General features: G+C 33.6%; 2 protein-coding genes across 2 annotated transcripts in view; both read right to left on the reverse strand.

Moving 5' to 3' along the window:
- rcan3 (regulator of calcineurin 3) overlaps positions 1 to 2,527 on the reverse strand; it is a 35,198-nt gene extending 32,671 nt beyond the window's left edge. Inside the window, exon 1 of the mRNA XM_051133166.1 lies at positions 2,345 to 2,527. The gene's annotated coding sequence lies outside the window, so the exon portion shown is untranslated. The remainder of the gene's footprint in view (positions 1 to 2,344) is intronic.
- A 708-nt stretch (positions 2,528 to 3,235) lies between these two features.
- nipal3 (NIPA like domain containing 3) lies at positions 3,236 to 10,621 on the reverse strand. The gene is made up of 11 exons (XM_051133165.1): positions 10,398 to 10,621; positions 9,964 to 10,032; positions 9,573 to 9,744; positions 8,266 to 8,325; positions 7,859 to 8,004; positions 7,597 to 7,693; positions 7,250 to 7,385; positions 7,070 to 7,158; positions 6,900 to 6,963; positions 4,447 to 4,541; positions 3,236 to 4,361 (listed from the first exon to the last, which is right to left on the reverse strand). The coding sequence occupies exons 1-11, from the start codon at positions 10,449 to 10,451 to the stop codon at positions 4,189 to 4,191; spliced, it is 1,155 nt and encodes a 384-aa protein (XP_050989122.1). The 5' UTR covers positions 10,452 to 10,621; the 3' UTR covers positions 3,236 to 4,188.
- Between the last annotated feature and the right edge of the window lie 1,433 nt (positions 10,622 to 12,054).

The raw sequence follows: 12,054 nt of genomic DNA on the forward strand, positions 1-12,054 counted from the left end.
CAGTGCTTCTTCTGCTATATTTTCAGACTTAAAACAATAATTTGGTATTCCTCTTGTACCATTGTCCTCTTTTATGCCAAAAAAATAAGTCACCTGGCAGTTTTCTCCCAAGGGGTTCCATTGTTGGCAGCATTAATTCTAAGTATGATTCAATAGGCTATAAAACACTTCTAACTGTCAGGAAATTACTTGTCTTTAAAAGTTTGGATTCAGTATACTTTAAAATTCCCTTAAACCTACACTATAATTTTCTTTTTTAGTTTTATTTAGTAACTTTCAGGAGGGTGTACTCATTTTTGCAACACAACATTTTGTCACTTTCACATTTTTTTTCACATCAAAAAATTTATTTTGCTGAATAATTTTGACATTCTTCTTTGGTAATTGCTCAAGCAGGATTGTTGGAACATTATATCTCCAAAGAACCCTAACATGTCTTCTAAGTAAAGAGTTGCTGAATTTGTTAGGTTTTAGAGGGGGTGTACTCATTTATGCTGTGCACTGTACATTGAAAACAGTTAGCATTTTGGTATAGGTTAAACACTTACAAAGGAGAAAATGCCATAAAAACACCATAAAAGTATTCCGTGTGACTTGTTCATGACTTGAAACAGTGATCTGCGAGTGAGCTGGTTTTTGCATCAATACACTTGCAGCGCTTACTAATGATCTAATGACTGATAATCTGACAGGAAGGTGACTATTATCAACAATATGAGTCATACAAGTGTTTGTTTTAATGCTTGAAAACCCCTTTTTGTCTTTGATCCATGTATACTGTTACTTTTATGGAACTTTGTGGTCAGTATTCACTTTTATTTCTAAAACTAGCAGCATGAACATTATGCCTCATTTTGTGTTCAACATAAAAAGAAATAAAGAAATTTTCAGTATGATTACTTCATTCTTTAGTGTCACATGATCCTTCAGAAATCATTCTAATATGCTGATTTGCTGTTCAAGAAACATTTTATTATTATTATTATTATCATCATCATCATTATTGTTTTAAACAGTTGAGTACATTTTTTTCAGTACATTCTTTGATGAACAGAAAGATCCAAAGATCAGCATTTTTCTGAAAAAAGAAGCTTTTGTAACATTATACACTAGCATTTAAAAGTTTGGAGTCAGTATTATTTTATTTATTTATTTATTGTTCAATTTTTTGGGAAAGAATTGATAGAAATTGATACTTTTATTTAGCCAAGGATGCTTTAAGTTGATCAAAAATGATGATAAATTTATGATTTTTCAAAAGATTTCTATTTCAGATAAATGCTGTTCTTCTGAACGTTTTATTCATCAAAGAAACCTGAAAAAAATTCTACTCAGCTGTTTTCAACATGATAATAATAATAATAATAATAATAATAATAATAATAAAAATGTTTTTGAGCAGCAAATCAGAAAATTAGAATGATTTCTCAAGGATCATGTAACAGGATTAATGATACTAAAATTCAGCTTTGAAATTACAGAAATAATTTAACATTTTAAAATATATTCAAATAGAAAACAGTTATTTAAAATTTTACTGTTTTGCTGTACTTTGGATCAAATAAATGCAGGCTTGGTGAGCAGAAAAGACTTTAAAAAAACATAAACAATTTTCGACTGGTATTGCACACTAAAAAACAACAAAGTTTGCTTTTTGGTACAGCAAAAACACTTACAAATATCTGATCAAACATCTGATGACTAATAATCTGACAGGAAAGTGACTATTAATAACAACATGAGTCAAACTACTGTTTGTTTTAATACTTTTATGGTGCTTGACATCTGGTCATTATTCATTTTCATTTATAAAACTAGCAGGGTGAACATGTTGCCTCATTATGTGTTTACCAGAGAAAGAAATAAAGTCACAATGTTTGGAAACGACATGAGAGTGACTTGACACACAATCTTTTTAACAACTTACTCAAGATACTCAAATTTCTCACTGGGTGTTGTAGCGCCATCTAGTGGCCCTTACACGAGTACAATGTGTGTATTATGGGTGTAATCTTATAAGCGTGTCTCTAAAATAGAAAGTGTGTTCGCTAACCTGAAGAGGATGCTAATATGCGTGGTGGTGATTGTATATTCATTGCGATAAAAATAAATAATATAACTTACGCGTTCGTTTTTTTCTGAAAAAAACAAAAAAACATCGCTACTGCTCTACATTTCATAACAAACCGATTAGCATGCTTAAACTATCAAGATGGCATTGGCAGCATAACTGTAGTAAACATCTATGTTAGTCTATTAATTCTGCCACTTTTATCTGAGGTAACGTTAAGTCAATCAGAGTCAAATATATAGCATGATAATGTAAGTTTTATAGATCACTTACCAGTTATCTTTGCAGCTGATTCGAAATCGATGCCTGGGCAAGAGCCCATCCACTTTAAATTCCGAGGCACATAAACTTTAATACAACAACTGAATACTGTCAATCTCAACTAGAAATGCGTCTTTTCATATAAACAGTAACAGTTAAAATCGTCGTACGCTATCAAAACGACAAGTGACAGTGAGGAATGACCAATGACATTCAGGTTTATCTCATAATCAGCCAATGGGAGTCGAGTTCGAAGATGATTGACAGAAGGAATTGATGACGTGTGAGAGAGGAGTCAAGCTGCCTTGTTTGGTGTATCGCATCAGAATGCATTACGCATTATCTTTGACATTCATTTTTTTCACATGAATTAACTTATTTGAACGTTTGTATATAAAACAGCTAAGTTTAACATTTTATTCGACGCAGCTGCTATCCGTCATATATTAATAATAAGATAAAAAAATACTGTCATGGACATTACAACGTGTTCATTATGAGGACATGTTTTCACCCGCTGTTAAAACCACTAATAATTCATTCGACCGTCTATTATCTTGACGTGCACACGCAGACTAATAACAAAGAAATTGTTCTTGAATAAACGGACAGTTATTAGTGAAAAGACAATATTTATAAATTACATGTATATATAGGTAGCTTCACGAAGTCAGTCCTTGTGATACTAACGTTAATCTTCCAGTTAAATACTCTATAATACAGCAATCCACAACTATATGACTTATGATTACAGGCTTTAGTACGTTGGTCAGCTAAGTACTAGTATACTACAATGTTAAGTACATATCAAAGAAAATCAAAGCTTTTATTATAGTGTGTTTATTATTGGTTCATCAGGATTTGTACCATGCTAACTAACAAAAAACGCTGAATGAAGCTTGGTCTTTCTTTCATTATTTATTTTGATTAAAGGCATTATGATTGTCCTTGTGGAATGGTTTTAATAGCATAAACAACACTAAGTTAAAAAAAAAAATCAAATAGAATTTCTTAAAATTAACTCTCAACACAGTAGTAATTGCACTTAAACATAACTAGTCAAGTTTCCCGTTATCTTTCGAAAACAACAAAACATTATCACGTTAAGCAATGGTATTTATGATAAAATATATGTTTTACAGAAGGCATCTGTACATTTCAACCACCAGCAGTGTTCATATATCTAATGCAATACCTACAAACATGCAGATTTGTACAGAAATGTGTATCTGGTGTGCTTCAGACAAGCACAGGGAATAAATAATAATAGGCACAGAGGACATTCAAAATGGAAAATGAGAGAACAGTGCATATGAGCTTGAGAATACAGTAACTTGAGCCATTACCAAATATATATTTGTATATAACTAGCCGGGAATTGTGCGATCTACATTACTCTTTGGCCTTTAGTTGATAAAGCTTGACTGGCTGTAGTATCTCTAGAACAAAGCTGTAGCAGAATCCAAAACATCTTTTGAGGTACATTTAGGTTCTTAGGTTAGTAATATTTGCTTTGTAACTTTGACAGGAGACCGGGAGTGATCAAAATGTCAGTCAGCACATTTAAGGCATGATTACAGATATGAGTATCATATAAAGACAACATGCCAATATCTCAAGTTAAAATTAAGATCACCAATGAAAGTCCTTATTTGTATTCTAGCATACTGTAAGTCTGTTATAGCTTGGTTTCCTGGCTCAGGATCAGACGAGAGAAATACAGAAGTTCGAGAATGGTCCAATATTCTGGAATAGTGCTCTAGAAGTGCTGTAATAAGCAAATCAGTATTGCTTAAACACACAGTAGCCTTTCTCAAGTCAAATCAGTCTTAATTGCACTTCAGACACATTCCCGCTCAGTCTTTTTTCAGCTCTGATGGTTGGTACGGGCTAGGAGAGACGGACAGCCCTTGGTCCGCCGGAAGCGTCACAGGAGCCATACTATCGTTGTTCTCCAGTGCTCCGTAAGAAAAAGAGCCGTTATAATCGGGCTGCACAGCCCAGCCTTTGTTGTGAATGGTTGGAATGCCTGTGTTAACAGAAACATAAGATGTTTAATTAATCTAATAGGATGATTATTTGTTTGGGCTGCTGACAGAAATTACAAGTCATACCTTTTGCCATGTCCATAGTGACATATGGCTCAAAGGCTTTGGCCTTCCTCTTGTTTTTAGTGATTAGGAACACTCCAAGAAAGCATATAGCACACCTGCAGGAAAATTATAAAGATAAATGGTAAATTCTAGATTCCAAGGGCCTCACTGCTAGTCTGTTATGACTTAGAAAACAAACGTGTGTGGAATTTCATGGCCAAACATTTCTCTTTCTCACACGGATGTGTTACACAGTATTATATGTGACCCTGGACCACAAAACCAGTCATAGGTATCACAGGTATATTTGTAGCAATAGCCAAGGATACATTGTATAGGTCAAAATTATACCAAAAATCATCATGATATTAAGTAAAAATCATGTTATATGGACATATTTTGTAAATTTCTTACCGTAAATATATCAAAACTGTCTTTTTGATTAGTAATATGCATTGCTAAGAACAACATTTGAACTTAAAAGGCGATTTTCCTCAATATTTAGATTTTTTTTTGCACCCTCAGATTCCAGATATTTAAATAGTCATATCTCAGCCAAATATTGCCCTATTAGCTTTCAGCTGATATATAAATCTCAATTAAAAAAAAAAAATTGACCCTTATGACTGGTTTTGTGCTCCAGGGTCACATATAGTAGTCACATAATAGTAGTATAGTAAACATTTTCCACCTTGATGAAATGAATGTAAAATTTAGGGCTGTCAATGGATATAAATATTTAATGCATTAAAACATCCAGGCCCTTTTAAAATAAATAAAATTAAGTAATAAGCCTTTTCACAAATGATTAAATTCTGCAATTTTGTACATGATATTTCCCACCATCAAAAAGTTTGTGTCAGTCTTTTTTTTTTTTTTTTAAACTTGCATTAAATTGATCAACCCTTCTAGGACAAACCCTTCTATATTATTAAAAACAATTCTACGAATTAAAAATTCTAAGAATTCTAGTAAAAGAATCATGAAAGCAACCCAGCACATTTTCCACAAAAATATTAAATTAAATTTAATATTAAATTATTAAAGCAATGTTATCAACATTGATAATAAGAAGAAACATTTCTTAAGCTCCAAATCAGCATATTTGAATGAATTCCGATAAGTTACATATAGAAAACAGTTTATATTATTGTAATTATTACAATTTCATTTGTAAAATTATAATATTTCACAATATCATGGTTTTACTGTATTTTTGATCAAACGAATGCAGCCTTGGTGACCATGAGAGACTTCTTTTAATACAACACTAGTGGTCATTCATTTTAAGCCAATAGTAGACTAATCGCAGGTTTATTAATAAACCAATTAAATCATAATAATGAGCATTTAATTGCCTTCATAGCCTAATAAGCGCTCAAGCCCAAACATTCAGCTTGCCACAGCACACCGGCAGACTATAATTATTATGAATGTGTCATGGAAAAACAGTAGATGCACAGTGAAAGCATTAGCATTGTAATAATTTATTTATAAACTAGTGCTTTTTTGTTTTCGGCTTAAAAGATGAAATTGGCAACACTGACTCGCCATCTCCACAGTAGTGGATGTGTCTGTATGCATATTTCATATGGATTACATAATTTGAGAATAGGCTATTTGTTTTCCTTTTAAATTGGTTCATTTGAAAGCAGACATCTCCCTCTTTATAGATAAATTTTTTCATGTGTGTAAGGCAAGTATACACAAATTTTTTTTTTTTTTGACCCGCTCAAGTTCACAAAGACCAAAATGGCAGAAAGCGCATCCTGTTTGCTTTCATTATTTTACAAAAGTGCAATGTTTTGTTGTTATTGTCAGTCCACAGAAATAGACAGAGTCTTTACAGATTCTAAAGCCGTGTTACTCTTATCTGTATGATCAAAAATGACTGAGTATTTTAAGAGCACTGTCACTGTCATGCAGTGAGCGTGATACTATTCAGCTTCCACACTCCGCACAGACACTTAAATAGCACACATTCTTCTAAGTCAGGGGTGCCCAACCCTGTTCCTGGAAATCGACTGTCCTGCAGAGTTTAGTTCCAACCCTAATCAAACACACCGGTCTGTAATTATCAAGTGCTCCTTCAGATCCTACTTAGCTGGTTCAGGTGTGTTTGGTCAGGGTTGGAGCTGAACTCTGCAGGAAAGTCAATCTCCAGGACCAGGGTTGAGCACCCCTGTTCTAGGTTAACCTTAGACTGAACGGCCATGTAAAGTTGCTACTAACATATTTTAGATGATAAGCCATATTTGAGGTTGATGAATGATAGGTGAGTGTTTGGATGTCCTGCCCGATGTACTATATTACCACAGCAACTTTGCCACTTCCTGTGGACTTTTAAATTTGTTTTCTGCGACTAATAAAATTTTGGTTGATCAAGCCTCTTCTCGTCAACTAAAGGTTAGTCGATTATTAGGGGGCAGTCCTAAATAGTAGTGAATGTGCTTAGAATGCATCATGAAACCTACCCCAAAAGAAACATGCATATGTGCAGAACGTCTTCATGGTTAAACTCCTCATAAAATATGGCCCCTGTTTGAAAAGACACAGAATGAGAATGAGACCACTAACACAAAATGAGGACAACCCTGTCATCTTAATAAAGATAGAGATAAAGAAAGAAATTTCTGAGTCCTACCTGCCACGATTGCAAATGTGGTGCAGAAAATGTAATTCACACATGCGATGATAGAGGAATCATACAGGTGAGATGCCTGTGCTAGAAATCTAATAAAGAAAGCAAAGTCAGACAAAAACATACAATATTCCACTCCAAACTCATTGTCTTAAAACAAGAACTTAAAACACAAGAACTTACGATGCTTGAAAGACGATAGTTGCCACCATGCAGACGAACATGACATAGAAAATGGGATAGGACAGCTGTAGTGGACCAAAGATGCTAAGCACAATCATTCCTGAAACTGCCTTTACTGTGATTACAGTCACTGAACCTAAAGGGCAAAGGTCAAGGGGAACGTCAACTCCATTATTTTGGTCTCTAATAAATTTGTAAGGGCAAATTAGACAATGACTTGTTTATTCTGTGCATTCCTTCCTTGACAAGACAGCTACTTTGCAAAACAACTACAGTATGTTAAGCACTTTGAGCTATGTTTCATGTACACAATGGGCTCTACAAACAAAAATGTGTTATTGTCCTACCAAGTAGTGCCACCAGCAGCAGAATCAGGACAAGGTAGTTAGCATTCCGCTGTTTATAGAAATACAGCACCAGACAGAATGTGATGATCCCCAAAAGCTGGAAAAAACATAATCCAAATCAGCAAAACAAATTATATTTCTACCTATCAAAAATAATGTGCACTCTAAATCAAAACAATATTCTTTGTAAAATCATTTTGGTTCAATATTTACCATTTGGAATCACAAAAAAAACTTTCTAAAACATGACAGTGTGTATTACCAGGTATAAGAGGAAGGGCCAGCCGATAACATGTTTCACTATATTCTCTGCATTCAGCTTCTCGTGAGAGTTCGGTCCAAACGTCACAAAAAGGTAAGTACCGCCTGCCGTCAAGGCACAGCCCAGGAAAGTCAAAATGTAGCGCTCTACAAGACAAGCACAAGGATGTTATACTGCTCTAAATTTAATTTATTGTGTTACTAACACAATATATTAACAAGTAGTTACTTGTTGCTTAGCAACTCATGGCCTAACTCTTTTGAACAAATAGCTGGGAAAATACAGCTGCCACATCAAAGCCAGCACTAATGTAGTGAGTTATGCAACTAAAAGCAATTAGTATGATTTATCAGAATTTTGTTTCTTTTATTCCTTCATATGTGCTGAGAGAGATGAGCAGAACTCACTCAAGAATTCCTGTGCCTTCCACTTTTCCCGCAAAAACAGGAACCCCAAGATGGAGCTTGCTGTGAAGACCAAAAAACAAGCCATTGGTTGTTACTTGAAATAAAATATAAGGAAAATGTTATTTCAGCTAGTTGCTAAAGAAACATTTCTCATTTTTGTTTAATTTAACTTGTTACACTAAAACTGAAATGAAAATTACAAACTGCAGATATACACACGGTCAAAAGTCAAGATTTTTAATGTTTTTTTTGAAGAAGTCTGTTCTGCTCACCAAGCCTGCATCTATTTGATCCAAAGTACAGCAATAACAGTACAGTTTTGAAATATTTTTACTATTTAAAATAACCGTTTCACATTTTAATATATTTTAAAATGTAATTTATTCCTGTGATTTCAAAGCTTCGAATCTTTAGCATCATTACTCCAGACACATGATCCTTCAGAAACCATTCTAATATTCCGATTTTCTGCTTAAAAAACATTTATTATTATTATTATGTTGAAAACAGCTGAGCAAATTTTTTTTCAGGTTTCTTTGATGAATAGAAAATTCAGAAAACAGCATTTATCTGAAATAGAAATCTTTTGTAACATTATAAATGTCTTTATCATCACTTTTGATCAATTTAAACCACCCTTGTTAAATAAACACACTTATTTCTTCAAGCTTTTGAATGATATAGTGTATAATGTTACAAAAGCTTTTTATTTCAGATAAATGCTGATCTTTGGAATTTTCTATGTATCAAAGAACCCTGAAAAAAAGTACTCAAATGTTTTAAATAATAATAATATAATAATGATAATAATAAATGTTTCTTGAAAAGCATATCAGCATATTAGAATGATTTCTGAAGGATCATGTGACACCAGAGACTAGAGTAGTGATGCTAAAAATTTAGCTTTGATCAGAAATTAATTACATTTTAAAATATATTCAAATAGAAAGAAATTATTTGAAATAATCAAATGAATACAGGCTTGGTGAGCATTGGTGAACACGAAAAATCTTTAAAAAAAAATACAAAACAAAAAAAAAACCCTTTTGAATGGTAGTGTATTTAAAGAAAATATTTACAGTAGAAAAATAAAAATGTCAAAAATACACAACAAGCTAAAATTAACTAAAAGTATGTCAAAATATGAATAAACACTATAATAGTGTCACAACACTAAAGTAACACTCCTTCAAAGCTGTATATTTAGCTGTATATTTTGATTATATCAAATATGTGAAACAGCAAAAAACTCTGTAAAATATGGAAGTGAAAGCAACATAACGGTATTACAAATTATGAATACCTACATATAACAGACACAGCATTAAGTGGCGCTATGAGAGAGAGCGGTGCAAATGCGTAAGACACAAACAGGGCGCCCTCCCCCAGAACCATCAGTATCAGGCCAGACCACCAGGTCTTAGTGTAGTAATATTGCCTCGGGTCTTTATTTCCAGCCAACGTCACATGACTCTGTTTCTGCAAGAGAAAACATCACAATGATGTGTGTTTATCTTTTACACCTTCTTATTAAACTCACTCCCTTAGATACTGTAACAAACAACAGCCGGGTTCCAGAACAAAAAGTTGAGAAGTAAATAAAAGCGGCTGGCTTTCACCTAACAGGGCGTAACCTGAACACACCCTGACCCTGAATTACAATGTAATTATAAATGTACGCAGCAAATACACACTTACCTGAATGCTGACTGAGATGCTGACCAACAGGTTTCCAAAGATAGCTAACAATGTTCCAATGAGGTTTTCCTGTGTGTAAATCACAGAGATAAGACTTTGAAGTGTCACCCATGGACAGGATAATTGTTTGCAACATATAGCGTGCATAAAAACAAAACACGGGACACGTAAATCATCTCGAAACCATGCGGAAAGTCCTTTGAAAAACTATAGATGGTTACTTCAACAAGACTTTCCGGGACATGTGTATAATAACAGCATATAACAGGAACTAAATTGGATTACAGGGAACCTAACGTTTGTCTTGCTCTAAAACAGCCAGTTTAGTAAAACATATTCGCTATTTCAAGATCAGCTTTTGTAAGCTCATAAAAAGAGCTTTGTTTTGTATTTCTAGTTCGGCTTTTACTGAAAACATCACGTCGTAGACTCACGGTGTAGGAGTCTCCCGTCACACTGTCCTCTCGTGCCATCCTCACTTCGTTCATCCTTAAATCAGATGACCTTCCTGTTATACGCGCATCACCGAGCCCGTCTCACAGCTCGGTCCAGTCGGGACTTGGACGAAAATCAGCTCTACTTTCCTGTGTTTTGACTGCGGCTTACGTGGATCGCCATTTTCGAAACGCCGTTCCTTCCGGGTACACCTGTCAAGTGACTTGTGACGTTGTACGCACGTTCTGTGTGACGTCGAATTTGAGGGCTGTGATAAGGCACGTATTCTATGCCCCCCAAAAAAAGCAAAAACGCAGTGTTTGATGGAGAGCGTGTGAATCCACATTTTTCATAATTTAATTAAATTTTTAAACATTTTTTCCGTTTTTTATTTTGATGGTGACAGAATGGACGCTGTAAAGCCGCTTTGTTGTAATATGCATTGTGAAAAGCACTTTAAAAATAAATTAAAAATCGGAAAAATAATGACTAATCAGTGTTGGGGAAAGTTAGGTTTAAAAGTAATGCATTGCGATATTTCGTTACTCCCTCCCTTACGAAAATTAACCATGGTTTTAAATAAAACCACAAAACCATACTATAGTTAAACCATGGTAACCACTCTAACCATAGTTTAACCATGGTATTTGTAGTAAAACTATGGTTATACAAATGATAATTATAATAAAACCATGGTTAATTTTCGTAAGGGCTAAAGAAGTAACTAATCACGTTAGTTACTTTTTATGGAAAGTAATGTGTTACGATACTTTTGCGTTACTTTTAAAATCCGGACTGGGCTGTCTTCTTTCTTTTTATTATAAAAGTTCAATTTTTGGAAAATGTAATAGCCTTTTCACACTAAAAGTGAAATGAATAAGGCTCTGGCTGAAGGAAAAGTAAATTCACGTCTGTACAGTAGAACACAAGAGAAGAAAGCTCAAGTGTTATGAATTAATACATGTTTCTCTCAACATGGGAATAGGAGAGGTGTAGTAAATAAATAAGTGGAAAAACAAAGTAACTGGTGTTAATTATTTGAAAAAGTAACTCAGATATTTTCTTCTATATTAAAAAGTAATGTGTTGCTTTAGTAGTTAGTTAAAAAAAGTAATTTGATTACATAAATGGCCTTACTTGTAATGAGTTATCCCCAACACAGGTTCTTAAATCTGGCAAATCAGAGCTGGGGAGTAACTGATTACTACTACTGATTAACTGATTAATCTGGATTACATAATCAGATTCCAAAAATTAAGTACTTAGATTTAAGTACTTAAGTAATTAGAGTTACATTTTAAAATACTTGTAATCAGACTACAGTTACTTTTTTATTGATTACATGATTACATATTATTCACACAATAGCAATACATTATTCATCATTTACGGGTTCTCTCGAATTCCTCTTTTTTTATCTTTTCCTTTCTAAAATAGTCTACTGCTTATATACACTCAAAAAGTCCCGTTTTGTGGACATTCACACATAGACTAGTAATTAGTCAGGTTTTGACCAATGGATTTACAAAAATCATTTTAGGTTTAAGAAGTGTTTCAACACTGCATCAGCTACTGACATTTATCACTCAGTAGGTTACTTAACCATTATGTATAGTTGAAAGGCTTTTGTCTTTCAAACTCATTAAAATGTACAAA

Source organism: Labeo rohita, chromosome 17 (genome assembly GCF_022985175.1).
Source record: "Labeo rohita strain BAU-BD-2019 chromosome 17, IGBB_LRoh.1.0, whole genome shotgun sequence".
Classification (NCBI taxonomy): domain Eukaryota; kingdom Metazoa; phylum Chordata; class Actinopteri; order Cypriniformes; family Cyprinidae; genus Labeo; species Labeo rohita.

Coding starts and splice junctions, on each gene's coding strand:
- nipal3 (XM_051133165.1), bottom strand. CDS start 10,451: ATGAACGAAGTGAGGATGGCACGAGAGGACAGTGTGACGGGAGACTCC. Junction 10,033..10,397: donor TGACGGGAGACTCCTACACC/GTGAGTCTACGA, acceptor ATTTACACACAG/GAAAACCTCATTGGAACATT. Junction 7,694..7,858: donor GGCCCTTCCTCTTATACCTG/GTAATACACACT, acceptor TGTTTTTTCCAG/CTTTTGGGGATCATCACATT.